Source organism: Rhincodon typus, chromosome 26 (genome assembly GCF_021869965.1).
Source record: "Rhincodon typus isolate 14 chromosome 26, sRhiTyp1.1, whole genome shotgun sequence".
Lineage (NCBI taxonomy): Eukaryota > Metazoa > Chordata > Chondrichthyes > Orectolobiformes > Rhincodontidae > Rhincodon > Rhincodon typus.
The window spans coordinates 40,522,754-40,543,968 of NC_063357.1; the positions used below are offsets into that span (position 1 = coordinate 40,522,754).

General features: G+C 39.6%; 1 protein-coding gene across 1 annotated transcript; it reads left to right on the forward strand.

The window, feature by feature from the left end:
• Window positions 1–243: 243 nt before the first annotated feature.
• styxl1 (serine/threonine/tyrosine interacting-like 1) lies at window positions 244–20,960 on the forward strand (the record flags this gene model as incomplete). The annotated part of the gene is made up of 8 exons (XM_048612394.1): window positions 244–289; window positions 1,221–1,282; window positions 8,337–8,436; window positions 9,674–9,807; window positions 11,705–11,850; window positions 12,662–12,756; window positions 18,304–18,413; window positions 20,802–20,960. Coding segments are annotated over 8 exons (825 nt in total), but the record flags the coding sequence as incomplete, so codon positions are not given.
• Window positions 20,961–21,215: the final 255 nt, after the last annotated feature.

The window sequence follows — 21,215 nt, forward strand, 5'->3', positions numbered from 1 at the left end:
ATGCAGAATGGAGCTATATTTATGGTGAACACGTTCTTATACAACTTTTTTAAGTGGGCAGTATAATTAAATATTTCCATTCTAAGGAATAGCTAACTCTTTATTATTTATTTTAAAATCATTTTTTCCCATTTCATATCACAGCTGGAATCTAACTTATCCAACGTGGTGATTGGAAATGCAAATGGGTTTCTCTTTCAGAAGTTTTAAATTAATTGGAACGTTTCAAATTGACATTTTCAAACTGAATCATTTATTCAAACTGAACCACTCCTTTTATATTCTGTCAGTTTATAAAGAAAGAACTCAACTAAATGCAATCTGAATCATCCATGCAATTTTAAGTAATCCCTCTGTCCACCATGCATGTTCTATTCATGTATCTGGCCTGCAGTTTTTCATCTATACGTTTGCACTCAGTAACCGAATTTAGAGATATAATCATTAATTGAAAAGTAGATGCAAATATTTTGTTTTTGCTACAATAGCATATCCTTAATTTAAGTGTCACGTTTGCCATGTTACACTTCTAACTGACTTTGACCACTAGAGCTATATATTTATTTCATCTGAATAAAGAGTGTAATGGTGGAATTTAATGCCCCAAACACTAGTAAGAGTCCCACAGTATCATGCAGTTGACTCTTCTTCTCAGAGTGAAACAGTAGTTCAAGGTCTGACACTATTACAAAATAGCCTATTACTGACTTGCATTGAACAATCCCAAAGTAGATCGGCTAGTGATATGAGAGTCTGCAGTTTACTGCAAACCTGTACATACTTGTTACACAAAGAGAGTCAGCACAAGTGGTAAACAGGTTTGAGGCTTTGTTTAAAAATCACACAAGCAGCAACAAATATGATTTCTGTAAATTTATTTGCCTAAATGTTTAAACTGCTACCCTGCTGTGTTCTGCATTGTAAACGTTGTCCTCTAAGAGCTGCAACTGCTTCTCAACTTCCCTCAGGATAGAAAACAAAACAGAAGTGGAAAGCTCTCGTGGTGCTGCATCCATGACTTCATCTCCAGCTTCCACTTCCCCCTCAGTGACAAGTTGTTGTAGATCAGCTGTAGAGAGGTCTTCACAGTGGGACTCAGGCAGCAGTTAATAAGCCATACAAAATCTTAGTCTTTTTTAGAAACAGAATAAACATTTTACGCCTTACCTATTGTCTAATAAGAATGAGTTTTTACTGTAATTTTTTAAAAATTATTTCAGATGTACGAACCAAGTCTCAGTATGACGAAAGTCACGTGATAACAGCCAAGAGAGCAAAAATGGTAACATTTATTTTCTGTTTAATAGAAGAAATAATTTACATTAAGTTCTCATTTTAAGGTATCTTATGTTAGAATACCACTGAAGTTTTTTGTCTTGCAACTATCAAAGTTAAAAGCAATAATACCAAATTTGTAGCAATCACAAAAATTTATCCAATAGGAGAAAAGGATGCTAATCGGTTGGTGCATCATTTCTGATTGGCTCAAATATGGTGAAAGCAATGGGGATCTATAGGCTTCTAGTTAGTTCAAAAAAGGTGCAATGCTTGAATATATTTCTTTGCTTTCAGAGAACACCTCCCTGCATATGAACATATGTCATTCTGTCAAGCCTTATTTGAGCCATCTTATGAGCATGACTGGTTATCTTATTTTGATGTTTGGGGTGCTACGATCGGTCTAGGGATTATTCACCAAGTGCTGCCCAATTATGGAATCACCTCTAATAATATTTTGGCTTCTGGAAGCAGGCAGAAAATCACAGAGTTGTTACAGTGCAGAACTAAGGGAATCGAGGAATATGGAGCAAGTGTGGGAAGGTGAAGTTGAGGTAGAAGGTAATTGTATTGAACGTTGAAGCATCTCAATGGACTTCACAACCTGCTCCAACTCCTATTTCTTAAGTTCTATTATAATTGATATGGTTAATGAGTTTGAGGAGTTCTGACCAAAGAATTACAAAATGTACCATTCTTAACAATGAAGTAGAGGTAAAAAATAAGAAATTAATAAATTAAATGAACTACTGGAATTTCCTTTCTCATTAAGTAGGTCCAGCCTTTGAGGATCATGTGGCCTTATTGCATTTGATTATAATCAAGAGCTTTCTTTGTAAGAAGCACTTTTTTGTTAGCATGACATTCAAGGTCAATGGAGAGTGTAACTCACTAACAAAATTGTAATAGTGGGGCAGGGGAGAGGTGGGGTTGGTGCGTGATGATATGTACCTTTAAGATGGTTTTGTCTGTCCTTGTTCTCTCAAAGGGGTGTGTTATAAACCTGGTACTGAAGTTTCTGCTCAGTGGGAAGCAGAGTAAATAGTTTTGGAGTTATTTAAAATTCGACAAACAAAGTGTGAGTCGGCAGTCAGGCTCACACAGACGCATGGGTTTTAACCTTGCTTTCAGTTGTTGAAGGTGGGGTTTTGGAGTTGAAGCTGCTAGATACAGCTCTCTGTCTGCTGCTGCAAAAGCTTGGGTTCTCTCTTTGCTGTGAGATTCATGCTTTCGGTTTTTCCTTTCTCCTGGACTAGAGATAGCAAATGAGGGAAATCTGCTTTGCTGAATTTGCCTTTGCCAAGGGTGTCTTTATGGGATGCTGCTATATTGGAACAGTTGATGAATAATAGTTAAATAATATATTATTTTGTTAAGTATTTTGATAGAGTTAAAGTTATGCTAATTCTTCTTATCTTGTTTATATTTTAATTGTGATCTAAGAATAAAGTTTGTTTAACTTAAAACCCAGAGTCTGACCGATTGAATCACATCCAGAATGCAGAGCCTTATACTTGCCTGTAAACAAATTAAAAGTTAGGGTTTAGGCTGTCTCTTTGATATGTTTTGAGAGGATTTGGTCTGTACTAGGTGGTAGGAGTCTTAAATGTGAGCAAGATAATTGGATGTGGATTCTGGATGGAGGAGTTAAAAGGGCAAAACTGAAATTGTCTCTAATTCCATAGACATTTGTTTATTGTTCAAGCAGGACATGGTGCCAGCAGCAAACCCAATCCCATCAGGCCGGCTGATATTTTAAATATGCTTATGAGCTGAATGCCTTGAATCAGGTTTAACTATGGCAAGAAATAGCAAGAACTGCAGATGCTGGAGTCAGAATCAATACAGTGTGGAGCTAGAGGAACACAGCAGGTCAGGCAGCATCAGAGGAACAGGAGAGTCGATGTTTCGGGTCAGGACCCTTCAGGATTAGGGAAGGGGAGGGGAGCTGGGAAATAAATAGTGGGAGGAGGGGTGGGGTTGGGGGAAGGTAGGTGGGATGGTGATAGGTGGATTCAGGTAGGGGGTAGTGGGGATTGGTCAGTGGGAAGGTAGGGCAGATATGTGGGGAATAAGGTAGGTTGTGTTGGGTCAAGGGGTTGGGGATGAGAGGGAGGATTAGACATGGGATGAGGCCAGGGGTGGGGAGATTTTGTTAAAGAGCTTCAGGGAGGAGGAGATCACCGGTGGGTTGCATTGGGAGACCCCTGGTCTCATCCCATGTCCAACCCCCTCTCTCATCCCCGCCTCCTTGACTTAACTTCTTCTCTACCTATCTGCCCCACCCTTCCCACTGACCAATCTCCACTATCCCCTACCTGCTTCCACCTATCACCATCCCACCTACCTTCCCCCAGCCCTATCCCTCCTCCATTTATTTCCCAGCTTCCTTCCCCTCCCCATTTCTGAAGAAGGGTCCCGACCCGAAACGTCAACTTTCCTCCTCTGATGCTGCCTGACCTACTGTGCTCCTCCAGCTCAACAGTATATTAACAATGGCAAGGCAGAGTTTTCTAGGCCTTGGGAAATTTGAAATTTTTAGTAAGGTGAGAACAGCCTTTGAAAGAAGGCAAGAAATTATTCCCTCTGGCCCTTCAATCTTACCCAGAATCAGATTCCCCCATTATATAAACCTCACAGCATGAGATGGAATCTGCACATAATCTGCACATAGACTGGCCAAATCAAATCAGTAACAATACTACAGAGGAGGAGTTCTTGGGAGTGTGTACAGGATGGTTTTCTGGATCATTACATGAAGGAACCAATGAAAGAGCAGGTCATCCTAGAATCCGTACTGTGCAAAGAGAAAGGAATAACTGGCAATCTAGCTATGTGAGACCCTTTCGGGAAGAGTGACCAAAAATTGGTAGAATTCTTTACTAAGGTGGAGAGTGATATGATTGACTCTAAGACTAGGGTCCTCAATCTAAGTAACGGAAACTGTGATGGTATAAGGTACAAATTGGCTATGATACATTGGAGAACATTATTTAAGGGGCTGAGGGTAAGTCGGCAACAGCTCATCTTGCATGCACTGATTCTATTATATAGTGCCAATCTCCTCCCTTTTCCTAAACCCCTTACACCATTTCTATCCAAATAATCATTCAATGCCCTCTCAAAAGCTTCAATTGAACTTGCCTCCACCACATTTCCAAGCAGTGCAATCCGTACTCTAATTGTGCAATGTGTGAAAGAGTTTCTTCTAATATCATTCTTGTTTTGTTTGCAAATCACTTTGAATCTATGCCCTCTTGTTCTTTTATTTCTTTTATAAGCAGGAACAGTTTCTTCCTATCTACTCCATCCAGCCCACTCACGATTTTGAAAACCTCAGTCCAATCTTTTCTCAGCCTTCATTTTTCTAAGGAACACAGTCCAAATTTCTTCATACTATCCTCATAACTGAAGTTTTTCATTTCTAGAACCATTCTTGCAAATCTCTTCTGCATTCTTTCCAATGTGTTCACATCTTTCCTATAATGTGGTTCCCACAGCTTTATACAATACTCCAGCTGCGATCTAACAAGTGCCTTGCACAAGTTCAAGATCACCTCCTTGCTCTTGTACTGTATGCCACTAATTAATAAAACCAAGAATGCTGCATACTTTATTAACTGCTCTTCCACCTGGCCACCTTCAATGATGTTCACATGTACCCAGGTCATAAGAACATAAGAACTAGGAGCAGGAGTAGGCCATCCGGCCCCTCGAGCCTGCCCCGCCATTCAATAAGATCATGGCTGATCTTTTTGAGACTCAGCTCCACTTACCCGCCCGGACACCATAATCCTTAATTCCTTTACTGTACAAAAATTTATCTAGTCTTGCCTTAAACACACTCAGCGAGGTAGCTTCAACCGCTTCACTGGGCAGGGAGTTCCACAGACTCACAACCCTTTGGGTGAAGAAGTTCCTCCTGACCTCAGTCTTACATCTGCTTCCCTTTATTTTGAGGCTATGCCCCCTAGTCCTAGTTTCACCTGCTAGTGGAAACACCCTCCCTGCCTCCACCTTATCTATTCCCTTCATAATCTTATATGTTTCTATAAGATCTCCCCTCATTCTTCTGAATTCCAATGAGTATAATCCCAGACTACTCAGTCTCTCCTCATAATCCAACCCTCTCAACTCTGGAATCAACCGAGTGAATCTCCTCTGCACCGCCTCCAGTGCTAGTATATACCTTCTCAAGTAAGGAGACCAAAACTGCACACAGTACTCCAGGTGTGGCCTCAGCAGGACCCTATACAGCTGCAGCATAGCCTCCCTGTTTTTAAACTCCATCCCTCTAGCAATGACAGACAAAATTCCATTTGCCTTTTTAATTACCTGCTGCACCTGCAATCCTACTTTTAGCGATTCATGCACAAGGACACCCAAGTCTCTCTGCACAGCAGCGTGCTGCAATTTTTCACCACTTAAAACATAGTCCATTTTGCTGTTATTCCTACCAAAATGGATGGCCTCACACTTATCAACATTGTACTCCATCTGCCAGACCTTTGCCCACTCACTTAGCCTATTTATATCCCTCTGTAGACTTTCAGTGTCTTCTGCACAATTTGCTCTATCACTCATCTTAGTGTCATCTGCAAATTTTGACACACCACACTCCAAATCATCTATGTAAATTGCAAACAAGGTCCTTCTGCTCCTGTACCCCTATCTTTCAGTGTTCTTCGGACCAAAGTGTATACCACTCAATTCTCTGCATTGAACTCCATCTTTCTACCTATCCACCCACTCTCCCAATTTGTCGATGGCCTTTTGGAGTTCCAAACTGTCCTCTTCACAGTTTACAATTAATCCAAGTGGAGTGTCATCTGCAAACTTTGAAATCGCCCCTGCATACCATGATTAATAGATAACATGAAAAGTAAATGTCCCAATATTGACATCTGGGATTTCCACACAAACCTTTTTCCAACCCAAAAAAATCTATTAACCATTACTGTCTATTTCCTATCATTCAGCCAGTGTTGTTTTTTATCCATTTAGAAAGTGCATAGCGGAACTCCAACAAGTATTCATTCTTACTTGGCACTAAAATAAAATGGGAAATGTGGCTTGACTATGGCCAACAAGAGAAATTAAGGATAATATTAGATCCAAAGAAGGGGCATGCAAATTGACCAAAAAAAAGCAGACTTAGAATTGGGAGCAGTTTAGATTTCAGTAAAGGAAGACAAGTAGATTAAGAAGAGGAAAATAGAGTGCAAGAGTAAGCTTGCGGGAAACATACAAACTGATTGTAAAAGATTCTTTAGTATGTGAAGGGAAAAAGATTAGTGAAAACAAATGTAGGCCCTTTACAGTCAGAAACAGAGGAGTTTAAAAACTGAAACAAAGAGATGGCAGACCAATTGAATACATTGCTTGGTTCTGTTTTCACAAAAGGGGACACAAATAACATTCCAAAGATGTTTTATACACAGTGTCCGGTGATAAGGAAATCAGCATTGCTAGGAAAATTGATAGAATTAAAAACCAATAAATCCCCAGGGCCTGATAATCTACATTCCAGAGTATTTAGAGAAGTAACTTAGAAATAGTGGATAGTCATCATTCAAGGTTCCATAGGCTCTGAAAAAGTTCTAATGGATTTGAGGGTAGCTAATGTAATCCCACTATTTAAAAAAAGGTAAAATGTAGAGCAAAAATAGGAATTATAGACCTGACTTTGGTAATGGGGAAAATGCAGGAGTCTACTAAGGTTTAATAGCAGAGTCCTTGGAAAACCATGGCTAATTTGGTCAATTAGGGAAATTATGGATAGTATTAAATCCAAGGAAGGGACAATGTATCTAAATGATTTAGATGAGGAAACTTTGTGTCATATCTTTAAGTTTGTAGTTGACATTAAGTTTGCTGTGAGAGTGAACTGTGAGGAGGATGCAGGGATGCTTCAATGTGATTTGGACAAGTTGAGTGAATGGGGAAATCCTTGGCAGATGAAGTACAATATGAATAAATGTGATTACCCACTTTGATAGCAAAAGCAGGATGACAGATTATTATCTGAATGACAAGAGATTGGGAAAGGGGGAGGTGCAATGAGATCTGGGTGTCCTTGTACATCAGTTGCTCAAAGTAAACATGCAGGTGCAGCAGACAGTAAAGAAGGCAAGTGGTATGTTGGCCTTCATAGCAAATAGATTTGAATGCAGGAGCATGGGTTTCTTGCTGAAATTGTACCAGGCGAGACCCACACCTGGAGTATTGTGGCAGTTTTGAACAGGAAAGATGGCTATGGAAGAAGTGCAACAAAGATTTATCAGACTCATTCCTGGAATGGCAGGATTGAAGTATGAGGACAGACTGGATCAGTTAACATGATATTCACTGGAGTTTAGAAGAATGATCTCATTGAACCTTATAAAATTCTAACAGGACTAGACAGGGTAAATGTAGGAAGGATGTTTGTGATGACCAGGGAGTCCAGAACCAGGAGTCACAATCTAATGTTATATGGTTGGCAATTTAGGACTGAGATGAGGAGTACTTTCTTCACCCAGAGAGGGGTAGCCTGTGGAATTCTCTGCCAAAGAAAGCAGCTGAGGCCAAAACATTGAATGTTTCGAAGAAGGTGTTGGATTTATTTCTTAGGGCTGAAGGGAACAAAGGGCATGGGGAGAAAACAGGCACATGATACTGAATGGGATGATCAGCAATAATCATATTAAATAGCGGAGCAAGCTTAAAGGACCAAATGTCCTGTCCCTGTTCCTATTTTCTATGTTTCTATGAACCCAGGCTTTTGAGTTTCCCACAGCACTACCAACCCCTCTCAGTCCCAGCTTGTCAGTATGTTTATATACAACCCATGATGTCTAACAGAAAATATTTAAATAATTTGTAAAAAAAATCGTCCTTTATTGATGCTGTGGAAGCAGCCCGGGAAGCTTTATACCTTGAATGTGATTAAGGCCTTTGCCTGAACTGAAATGTTAGACCCTCAGAACGATAGAGTGTGATGTTAATAATCTTCCCAACTTTTCCAATATAACTTTTTATTATATACAAATAATTTAGTCACTACTGTTGCTTTTCAGGATGCAGATGGAAATTATTTGCTACCACAAGATGTAGAGCTTGAGTGTGTAAAGCATTGTGTGGTATATGATGGGCACACAAAATCATCTGATGTGGAAGGTAAATAGAAAATCAACATATACAGCTATAATCATTTAGATAAATTAAGAAGTTATACCATTAGATTACTGGTGATAGTAAAACTATTGTATGTCCCATCTGATATCCATTGACAGATGGAGGGCATAATGAATATCCAAGGCAAATGCAACCAATTTTATGCCATTGAACAAGGTGTATTTTTACTATATGGTGTGTACCTTCAACAATACTGACTATCTGGATGCCTCAGTCGGTTCAGCCATTCAGCAGCCAAGTCATAATATTAGGAAAGACGGCAGTTTGATTTCGGATCCATGTTCAGTTAGCTAATCTTAAAATGGGTATCAACAAAGTTCCATAATTGCCCTTTATACCTTCAAATTGGGAAGGTGCAGTTGTATCATCTGAGCGCTGAATTGTGATGTTCTCCTTTCTCTCTTATTGAAGAACCTCTGTTTTACATTGCATCTCCACTTAAAAGACCTGAAAGAAAATGATCACCTACGCTCCAACTTTTCCTGTCCAAGAAATAATTTTGAATTATGAATTTGTACATTGAGTCAGTATGGTTACACATACAAACAAACTAATTAGGAGCAAAAGTAGGCCATTTGGTCCCTCGATCCTGTTGTCATTCAAAATTATCATGGCTGATTATTCTACATTCCCAACTACCTGAAAAAAACCTTTTACCGGTTGCTTATCAAGAATCTATTGACTTCTGCCCAAAAAATATTCAAAGATTCTGCTTCCACTGTTTTGCAGAAGAGTTCCAAAGATTTGCCTCTCTCCTTGAGAAAAAAATTGTCCTCATCTGAAACTTGAAAGGGTGATTGCAGCATATGGTCTGCCTTCTTAAGTCCCTTATATGACCCTTAATTATTTAAATTAGCTGTGTGCCTTTGATCAAACCAACTTCTGCACTTACAATCTCACTGTTGGTAAAATAGCCTAGTCATGGGGCTTTATTGGGGAGCTACCTGAACATGGCTTCTGTGGCATGTTACTGCCTTCCAGCCCCAGCCTGCTACCCATGGGCCAGTAAAATCCCCCTTTCAATTCTGAATTATCATCAAGCAACTGGAATACACAATCTACAGGGGGTTCGCCCCAGAGTCAGACGTATGCCATTCAGATTCTGGAATTCACAGACCGAGTGTATGAATTAAGACCAATTTCCTTAAACTGAGGTTTCACAATACTGTCATTTTGGGTTAATAAGTCATGATACTAATTAATTCTGTATCAATTCTAGGTCCTGCTATTCAATATGCAAAGCTACTAGAAGTTATCAGTCGCCAACCTATCATGGTCCTGAATGGTGGGTATGAATTCTTCTCTGCCTGCTATCCATTCTTCAGGACACAGAGAATATTTTACACGCCACAGGTATGTTTGGTTATCTTGAGCCATCCGACTTTGTTAAGTCTGTTGAATCTGTGTTACAAAAGGGAGTTGCACAGGGTATTGTACGATACCCCTGTGCATTCTTTATGATAATCTGTACCTGCAACATAGTTTTAATGGTGGTATCACTATTGTTGGGGAGAAAAAAGATTCACATTCAGATTGCTTTTTCGCTTCCCTAACAGGTGTTAAAACAAGAATCGAAATAGCTCTGTAAAGCCTCTGCGCACTTGTTCTACTGTTAAACAAGTAATTGTGTTGTTTGTCATTTCAAAGATGTTTTCACAAAGGAGAGGGACAAAGCAGAAACTGTAGTTAAGGAGGAGTAATGTGAAATAATGGATGGAATTAACATTGTGAGAGAAGAAATATTAAGATGATTAGAACACTGAAAACAATCATATCAGCCAGTGTGGCTGAAAGGTATTCCAGGCTGCCAAGGGAAGAAATAGTGGAGGCTCTGACCATCATTTTCTAATTCTCTCTGGCTATTGACGTTGGTGCCAAAGGACTGGAGAAATGTTAATGTGCTGTTGTTTTAAAAGAGAGAAGGCCTGAGTAATTACAGCCCAGTCAGCTTTACCCTGCTGCTCAAGAAATGACTGGAAAAATTTCTGCAAACCTGTAAGAATTATCATTTAGAAAAACACAGATTAGGTTGTAGACTTTCTCGCTGAGCTGGTGTGTTTTATTGCAGACATTTTGTCACCCTGCTAGGTAACGTTACTGTAAATTACCCAGCAGGGTGACGAAACGTCTGCAATCAAACACACTGGCTCGGCGAGCAAGTCTACAACCTCATCCATAACCCAAGCTACAAATCTTCTCTCATGGACGTGAGAGACATTAATCATGGACATTCAACTTTGTTAAAGCAAGTCCGAGCCTGATAAAATGATTGAAATTTTTGAGTGAGTAATAAGGAGGATTGATAAGGGCAGTACATGCGATGTACATTACATGGATTTTAGCAAGGCTTTTGACAAAGTCTCACATGGCAGACTTACTTCTTGCGCTTAGGTTTAGTTCTCCTAATCCCATGTGGGACAATGGCCATTAGACAGCTGCCATCCCTGGTCTATCTCTTTTGCTCCATCCCAGGTGATGCCTACATGGCAGGCTGATCTGTAAATTAGAAACTCATGGGATTGGAGGGAAAATGGCAAATTGAAACTCAGTGACAGGAAGCAAAGAGAATTGTTGGATAACTGTTTTAGTGATTGACAGGGTGTGATTAAGAAGGTTACAAATTGTATGAGAATAACTTGATGTGGTTGATGGTGAGGGTGAAAATCACAGAATATAGGAAAAAATCAATGAACTAGTCAGTTGAGGAAAACAGGTGGCAATTATAATTCATTCTGGAGAAGCGTAAGGTAATGTATTCAGGGTCGTCAAATAGCACCAACAAACACACAATGAATGGTGAGATTCTGAAATGTGTAGAAGAACAAAGGGACCTCAGAGTATATCTCTACATATTTTAGATTTCCAGCATCCACAGTTCTATGTTTTATGTTACTGAAGTAGTGCATGTCCATACACAGCAAGAACTGGATAATATTTAGGTTTTGGCTAAAAGGTTGCAAATAATATGTTTGGCATTGTCTGGCAAGAAATGACCATGACCAACAAGAGAGCTTCTAATTATCTCCCCTTGAGTCCACAGTCTAATGGTAGAGCGAGGTCAAGGAGACAAATGGACTACTCTGGTTCCAAATTTGTATATTCTTATCTCTTTGTCCCAGACGAAGGGAGATCTGAATTCTACAAAGACAGATAAATATGCAGATGCATGTGGTGTAAGCAATTTAAGCAGGTTCTGAATTTATTGAACATAGAAATTTTTAAATCTTTCTGCATGATGAATTGTCTCTAGGAGCTGGACGCCTTTGAACCCTATCCTGTTGAGATTTTACCAGCCAAACTTTACATGGGTGATTTTAAACAAGCCTCTGACAGGCAAGTTCAGAAAGATCTAAAAGTCAAGGCTTACCTCAACCTCTGTCATGAAAAAGACATAATGTGAGTGGTTTGAACAATACTGTTTGCTATCTTGCGGATACAATTCCTATGTAACTCTCCAATCTACAGTATTGCGGAAAGACCGCGTGATCACGCCAGATGAGTCAATGAGAATAAAATGATGGGTTTTGAGACTGACCTGATGTGCGTGGATCCACACAGGGAATCAATGGATAACGAGAAATGAATACACCGGGTTCCCGATTTACAAATGTCTGACCTACAAACGCACATATTTACGAATTCAATCTCATATAGGGATGTAATTTTAAAGATGCGACATAGGCGCATTTACTGTAGCTATGAGAGGCTCCTTTATGTTGTCCTTCCTTGTGTTCCAACTTACGTGCAAACAGGCTTGCGAACAGACTCCGCAACGGAACCCATTCATGCCCCAGCGATTGCAGTACATACTCATCGGCACCTTTGTGGGACCAGATTTTTATGTTTACATTTTCTAAATAAATTAAAAATGAGCATGAGTATCCATTTATCTATAAATATAGGAAAGCTTGGACAGAAACCTCTCCAATACCTTGAAATTTCTCATTCATGAAGGATCCTATCGCACAGGTGGTTATTTAATCCGTCATGCCTATGCGATTTTCTAAGGGTTTAAGCAATTTGTCCCACTTATCTCTTCTCGTTCATAGCCTTGTGAATCTTTTCAACGATATGTACAATTATTTTGTTCTAAAATTGATCTACAATAATCCGTATGCACCACCCTTATTCCACAATGTAGTTCTAGTCTTACGATCTTATGATATCACATTACAAAACAATTGTTACAATCTATTTGTCCTTTTAGCATCCCAGAAGAGAGTGTTATTTCAATTTTACACATTCCTTCTTCAGAAGAAACCAGTCTTTTGGCCCATTTCCCAAAGATCTGTGAATTTCTTGGTGAGTTTAGTTACTACTCCTGCAAATATTAAATTTACTTTGCAGCACACAAATGCAAGTGTCACAGTACATAAAAATGCACTGTATAACTTCAATGAGTTAATAGTCTGCCTGTCTACGCTGAGGCCTGCAGTCCCTGGACTATAAAAGTCAACATGTTAGGGAAGAGGTTTAGATTTTGTGGTTAAAAAAAGCTTCATTGAAGCAATCCACCAGTTGCTATGTTTCTGTGACTTTTTTGTGCTCGAAAGTTAAGGACATTAGTGCAGGAAGGTTACAATGAAGGACTCTCCTTAACCTCTTCTCTTGCCTCAGATGTGGTAACTGTCAGATTAAACCACCACCAATCATCTCTCTAAAGAAAGAGCAGCTCTGTGGTCTGGTAGGATTGTAACAACTTTATCTTTTTTAGTGTGGGGAATAGAATATTTTCTGTTTTGGGAATCTAGTGGATGTATCAAGCAATCACTGCTTAGATAATAGCAGAATAAATCAGAATATCTCAACTGGAATTTCAGAAAAGCACCAATGTGAGTCAGTTTATCAGTCTGGTCAGGTGATATGACTATTTAATATCAATTTAGGGACAGTCTTGTACTGCTTTAGTACAGAACAAATAACTTATCATTCAGTGACTTATAAATCACAGAATTATAGAATTTTACAGCATCCAAAGAGGCCATTTGAACCATTGTGTTTGTACCAGCTCCTGAAAGAGCATCCCAGCTATTCCCAATATCCAGCCCTTTCTCTGGAGCCCTGTATATGAAAAGAAATTAATTCATAACTTTGTTGTAAAAGGTCTTTTAGGAAAAACTGTTCATAGCATGATAGAATTCTTCATTGGGATACAGAATGATGAGTCAAATCTGAAACGAGGGTCCTAAATCTAAACAAAGGAAACTGCAAAATTATGAGTGGTGAGTTGGTTGGAAGTAGACTGAGTAACTTCATTAAAAGGCATGTCAGTGAATAGGCAATGGTTAGTATTTAAGGAACAAATGCATGCATTGTAACATTTATACATTCCTTTTGGGCCGAAATAACACAACAGGAGAAGTGGCTTAACCATGGCTAACAAAAGAAACTAAGGATAGTAGTAGATCCAAAGAGGAGTCATATTGAGTTGCTAGAAAAGACAGCAAGCCTGAGGACTGAAAGCAGTTCAGAATTCAGCAGAGCAGAACCAAGAAATTGATTAAGAAGGGAAAAAATACACCATATGAGGAATATAAGAGTGAACTATAAGAGATTAAATAAGAATGTGCAAAGTAAAATATTAGTGCAGACAAGTACAGACGCCTTACAATCTGAAAATGGAGAATTGATAATGGAGAACAAAGAAATGGCAGAGCATTTAACCAACTACATTAGTTCTTCTTCGCAGAAGAAGATACAAATAATTTTCCAGAAATTATATGGAAGCAAGGGTCTATTGCGAAGGAGGAATTGAAAAGATTAATATTATGAAATTGTAGCACTGGAGAAATTAATGGGACTGAAAGCTGATAAAAACCCCAAAGCCTGATAATCAGGGTATTAAAGGATGTGGCCGTAGAAATAGTAGATGTGTTCGTCATCATCATCCAAAATTCTTAGATTCTGGAACAGTTCCAGCATACTGGAGAGTGCAAAATGTAATCCAATTGTTTAAAAAAGGAATGAGGGAAAAAACTGGGAATTACAGATTGGTTAGCCTAATATCAATAGTAGGAAAAGTGCGTATGTCTGTTATAAAGAATGTGATTACAGGACACGTAGAGAATGCAGAAGGGATGACATAAAGTCAAAATGGATTTATAAAATATAAATCATGTTTGTCAAAACTACTGGAGTATTTTGAAGATTTAATTAGTAGAATAGATCAGGAAGAAGCAGAAGATGTGGTAGGTTTGGATTTTCAGAAAGCTTTTGATCAAGTCCCACATTTAGTGTGCAGAATCAAAACCCATGGGATTGGTGGTAATATACTGTCATGGATTGAGAATTTGCCAGTAGACGGGAAAAAGACAGTGGGAATAAATGGGTCATTTCTGGAATGGAAGGCACTGACTCAGATAAGACAGGAATAGCCTTCCATAAAAATTAAAACTTTTAATTGGAGTAAGGCAAATTCTAATGGAATGGGACAAATACTTTCAAAAGTTAATTGGAATAGACTATTCAAAGGTAAAGGGACGTTTAGTATGGGGGAGGCTTTCAAAAATGTGATAACGAGAGTTCAGACTCATTATGTTCCTGCTAGAGTGAAAGGTAAGGCTGGAAGGACTGGAAAACAATGGATGAACAAAGATATTGAGGTTCTAGTGAAGAATAAAAAGAATAATAAATTAGATATAGACAACTGGGTTCAAATGAATCTCTTGAACAGTGAGGGAGATCATTGAGTCAAAGAGAAGAAATGAGATAGCCTTGGCAAATAAGGTTAAGGATAACCCAAAGAGATTCTACAAAAACAATCGGAACCAGAGAGCAACTAGGGAGAGAGCAGGGCCCCTTAAAGATCAAAGAGGTTGTCTACGTGTTGAAGGTCAGGAGATGGGAGAGATATTAGATGAATATTTCCCGTCAGTTTTTACTGGAGAAAGAAATGGAGACTAGAGAACTGAGGGAAAGAAATGTTGATGTTTTGAAAACAGTTCACATTACAGAAGAGGAAGTGCTGGAGATCTTAGAAAACATAAAGGTGGGTAAATCTCCAGGACATGATCTAGTGTATCCCAGGATGTCGTGGGGAGTTAGGGAGGAAATTGCAGGGCGTCTTGCAGAAATATTTGTATCATCTATAACTATGGGTGAGATGCCGGATGAGTGAAGGGTGGCTAATGTTGTCCCTTTGTTTGAGAAGGGATGTAAAGAGAAGCCTGGGAACTATAGCCTTGTGAGTCTGTCTTTGGTGATGGGTAAGTTGTTGGAAGTGATTCTGAAAGATAGAATTTATATGCATTTGGAGAAGCAAGGAATGATTAGGGATAGTCAGCATGGTTTTGTGCGAGGGAAATCGTGTCTCACAAACTTGATTTGAGTTTTTTGAGGAAATGACCAAAAGATTGATGAGGGCACAGGGGCAGACATTGTTTACTTGGACTTTATTAAAGCCTTTGACAAGGTTTCACATGGTAGACTAATTAGTGAAGTTAGATCACATAGGATTCAGGATGAGCTTGCCAATTAGATACAGGGGGTTCTGTTATAACACCATAGATGTGTTCCTGTGAAACAATGCGTTACAGAAAATCATGCTATAGAAATAATGGGGCCTATGGGAAAAGGGTAGTTAGACTCAGACCAACAAAAAAAATCACTCAAAATGAGTCAAAAATCACTCAAAAGCGTAACACAAAGGATGGCACAGTTTGAAAAAAGTTGAATTCACACGTAATAATGAAATAACAGTAAAGTTATCACCTTATCTTGAAAATGTGTCAAGATGACTTGATGGGGGAGGAAGTTCTGATGTAGCTCTGTTGTTAATGTAGGGGCTGAGTGTTGTCATCATCATCATCATCACCACCACCACCTTCAGGTACAGTTTTGTTTGCAGGGTTAGGGCAAGATCAAAGACCAACACGATGTTCTTTGATTCTTGGGAGCTCCTCTGATGGATCTGTGTAAAGCATGAAAAAGATCTGGGAGAAGCTTTCACCAAACTGCACGCAAGCAGTCCTTACTGGCATCACCCCAGGCCTCCATGATAATGTCAATTGCCTTCTTGATGTTAAAGTTCTTCCAAAATTGAAGAACACTGTCCTTATCCTCCTCAGTGGCTGCAATCAGTCTGTTAAATGTGCACCTTAAATAATAAGCTTTAAAAGCTGCTATTGCATCCTGGTCCATGGGTTGAAGGAAATAGGTTGTGTTTGGGGGTAGAAATAGCACTTTGATGTTTTCAGAAAGCTCACCAATGGTCTGAGGATGGCTTGGCACATTATCCAGGATGAAGAGAATCTTGAAATCCACATTTTTTTTTTCCTGCAATACTTTATAAAAACATCTTCCAAAACATCAACAATAAGGTCAGAAATAATTTACCCAGTCATCCAACCTCTTTTGCTTGACATAAAGTAGATGCCTAGAGTAGACTTAAGGTAACCTTTCAAGGCTCACAGATTAGCAGAGTGGTACACCACCACAGGCTCAAAACCTTATTAAGCTTTAACTCTCCGCTGGCATTGGCACCCAGCAGCACAGTCATATGATCCTTTGCCATCTTAAAGCCTGGAGGGTGTTTTTCATTTATAGAAATGTAGGTTCTTGATGGTATTTGCTTCCATTATAAACCTGTCTCCTCCAAATTGAGAATTTGGTCTAAGTTGTAGCCTTCTTCATCAAATAATTTTTTTACTATGGGAGGAAATGCCATTGCATGCTCCTCATCTGCACTGGCAGCTTCACCACATGACTTTACGTTATGAAAAACATAAAGGTTCTTAAAACCAGCAAACCAGCCACTGCTAGCTCTAAAGGTAGGCACATCTACAGGATTTTCAGCTTGTTTTGTTAGCTCTTCATAAATTGAGAAGGCTTTCTCTTTTATGCTGAGAAGGGTGGTCCCAGATCGTTTCTTCGTTTGCTCTTCTATCCACACACTTAGAAGCCACTCCACCTCCTCAAGTTCCTTGATGCCAGCGTGGAAACTCTTTTGGCACATGCTCAGGACAAAGCCTGCAAACTGACCATGTGATGTTGGCATTGGAATCGCACTATAGCCAACACAAAGCTCACGTTTTACAAATACCATTCCCCTATTCGTCAATTGCATTATAGCCAACTCGCATTGTACAAAATTGGCTTAATGGCAGGACACAAGAGAGTGATGGTGGAGCGTTGTTTTTTGGACTAGAGACCTGTCACCAGCGGTGTTCCACAGGGATCAGTGCTGGCCCACTTTTGTTTGTCATTAATATAAATGATTTAGATGAGAATATAGAAGGCATGATTTGTAAGTTTGCGGATGATACCAAAATTGGTGGTAAAGTGCACAGTGAAGAAGATTATCTAAGATTACAAAGAGATCTTGATCAATTGGGTCAATGGGCTGAAGAGTGGCAGATAATTTGGATAAATGTGAAATATTGCATTTTGGTAAACAAACATTGACAGGAATTATGCAATTAAAAGTAGGGCCTTGGGTAGTGTTGCAGAACAGAGAGAACCAGGGGTTCAGGTATATAATTCTTTGACGTTTGCATTACATATAGATGTGTGGTTAAGAAAGCATTCAGCATGCTTCCCTTCATTGCTCAGACCTTTTAGTATAGGAGTTGACCCCACATCTCCGGTGACACACCGGGCTACACACACACACACACACACACCGTTGGTTGTTATCCAACAGCGTGCAAAAGAAAGGTTGTAACAAAGCATATCCTGCAGTTTCCCACACCCATATCCCACTGGTGTTTGCTACAATGATTGAGCAAATTCAGGACCTATGATTCTGCAATTATCTCACTCAAAGTCTGTTTTCTTTTCTTGATTACATGTAATTGGGGAATTTAATATAAGGTGTGTCAAACATACTTCAAACATATTCCTTTCTTTCAGATGAACAGTCAGCTAAAGGTGCGGTGCTGGTATTCTCCACTCTGGGTATAAGTCGTTGCTGTACTGTAGTGATAGCCTACCTCATCTATTCCCAGAAAATTACACTAAAGGTAAATGAAAAAGTCTTTTACACAAGTGACTTACGTGGTAGTATCGAGAAGGACAGACATACTCCTAGAACAATATGATAACGCCACTCTTAAACTATCAGAACTATCTTTTATTCACTATCATCTGGTGACCTGTGTTCGATTACACCCTTGGGTGATTGTCTGTGTGGAGTTTGCATATTCTCCCCGTGTCTGCATGGGTTTCTGCATGATGCTCCGGTTTCCTCCACAATGCAAAGATGTGCAGGTTAGATGGGTTAGCCATGCTGAATGTGGGGTTATAGGGTTAGGGTGGAAGGGCTGGGTTTGGGAGGGATGCTGTTCAGAGGGTCAGTGCAGACTTGATGGGCCAAATGCCCTCTTTCTGCACTGTAGGGATTCTAGGTTTACAGTGTGAAAAACATGAGTGGCTGTATATCTCGATTCCAAAAAAAATTGGAAATATAAAGGAAAATTAATCAGGATACTACACTAGGGTATGGATGTGTACTGTGGCATGCCTTTGGGTAGGGACTAGTGATAAAGGAGGTGGAGCCTCCTAACTGTGGACATTTCTACTTTTTTGGACCAGTGTGTACCCCACTATACTGCATCCTCTTGATGTTGACCATTGTCTATATGAAGTCCCTTTCCCCATCTGTCAGCTGCAGCTTGAACGGCTTAATTTGCAGCATGAGAAAGCATGGAACAAAATAAAATGAGTCTCTTCCCAGACTGAGGCCAAAATTTCTGCTTTTACTTGAAAATGTGGTGGGAAGTGCCATTATGTGCTGAACACCCCTCGCCAACACAAATAGAAGAGCCCAACAAATTTTGTGCCTTTCAGACTCCTACGTGGTCACTTAGTGGGCTTTTCAGCAGATCTGGAGCTGTTGGAAAATCAGGGGTCAGCAGCTACTTTCAGCACATACTTCGGAGGCTGTGTTTGCTAATGGCACACCCACACCAAAGTCCAGGAGGAGCCAGCAAGGGTGGGGCTCATGGTGGAGGCATGTCAGGATGTCAGCAGCAATTGGCAAAGTTCCGTGGCCACCTCCCTGCCCCCACCCTTTCACCAGCATCTGTGATCCCTGATCAACCCCAGATTAAGGCAGATCAAGGCCCCTTTCCCCACTAACCTGTTAGTAGGCTGCTGTACTTTACCAATCAGGTGGGTTGCCACTATTCTTGCCTGCTGGAAACACAGTTAATTGTGGTCAGGGTTTGGAGAGGATCCTAAACGTTTGTTAATTGATGGTTACTAGTTGATCACTTAAGCCCTCAAATGGTGGCAGCAAGGAAAGGTGAAGCCTAGGGCCTGCCCACTTCAGATTTATTTCTTATACTGGTGGGAAGGCAGAGACTATGTCCCTGACATCAACCTGACCGGTAATCCTCCTCTCCAGCCACTTGTCTCCATGCTTCATGACAGGCAAAGATTCTGCCCCCGAGAAAAACGTCATTTGATCACAACTCTATGTTGAAATAACTCTATGGAGGCTGGTACCCTGTCACCAAGTCACCCTTTATTTACATATGCACAGTACATGGACTCTGACCAATCAAATCAGAGCCAGTCCCCAGAGGAGAATCCCTGAGACTCCTGCTTATATCTGTCAGTCAGGACTCCTTGATTGGTCCAGGTTAACAGCCCCAATCAGAGAACTAATATTCAATAAGATCTGCCTGGCCAACCTCGTTCTAATCACTACACTAGTTTAAATGTTTTTATCTTGGAGTCCATTCTCCACATCAACCATTCTAGCTGGGAAGAACGATTTCTTCTCTCTATTGTTGCTTGAAATGGAAATGTTCCTGGGATGCTGCTATTTCTATTTTTCATTTACATTCATTCCTTCAAATCCTGTTAACATGCCATTTCCCAATGATGGAATTTGGAGAAGACTAGATGCTGAGGGCATCTGATGGATCCAGAGATCTCTAATAATCATCTTTTATCAGTTGTTCAACCTCACCATAACTTACTGCAGTGGTAACTTGTAAATATATCTACTTCATTTCCAGTTAAACGCCCCAAAGCCTGAGCGAATGATAGCTATAAGGGTATAGTTCAGGTCTACCATTCACGAAGGTAGTTGCCACAAGCAGAGCAAATCTAGAATTTATATTAAGAAAATTCTTGGGATTTCTAAGGGTCGATCCAACAAGAAGGCACAGATCCTTCTAACAAATGTGTTCAAACTCCAAAATAGTTCCTACAAAAAGAAAGAGGGAAAGGCACTGTGCCAAGCAGTACATGTGGGGAAGGCCCCCACCCAGCTACAGTGATGAAAATTGAGCCGCAGTTTTCTTGATACTCCTGAGGAATGTAATTTTATTTTATTGCCATCTTTTGAATGCTGGCATTTCCAGATGCATTAAAAGTACCTAAATGTTCCTTTCCCCTAGGATGCCTGGGCACTTGTTCAGAAGTGTAAAGCAACCATTCGGCCACATCGAGATTTTGTACAACAGCTTTCTAACTGGGAGGAAACTATATTGCAGCAAAAGATCACAAATATCTCTGACCCTTATTATTGAAATGGTATTTTTTAGCTGTTAAAATGAAGGTGCATTCACCATAAATTTAAAGTTGAATACATTTGTGTTTTTTTTAAGAGTTAACAATTTGATATATGGAAAATGCCCAAGATTTAATTTATACTAACACTGTGATTTTAATTTTCTGTATAATTCCTAATTGTGATTGTAGCATTTAGTATAACATCAAATTAATGCATTTTTGATTATATGTAGCGAATTTATCATTTATTTATATATAAAGCTTTCGTATGAGTGCAATGTTAAATATTGTTTTAAATT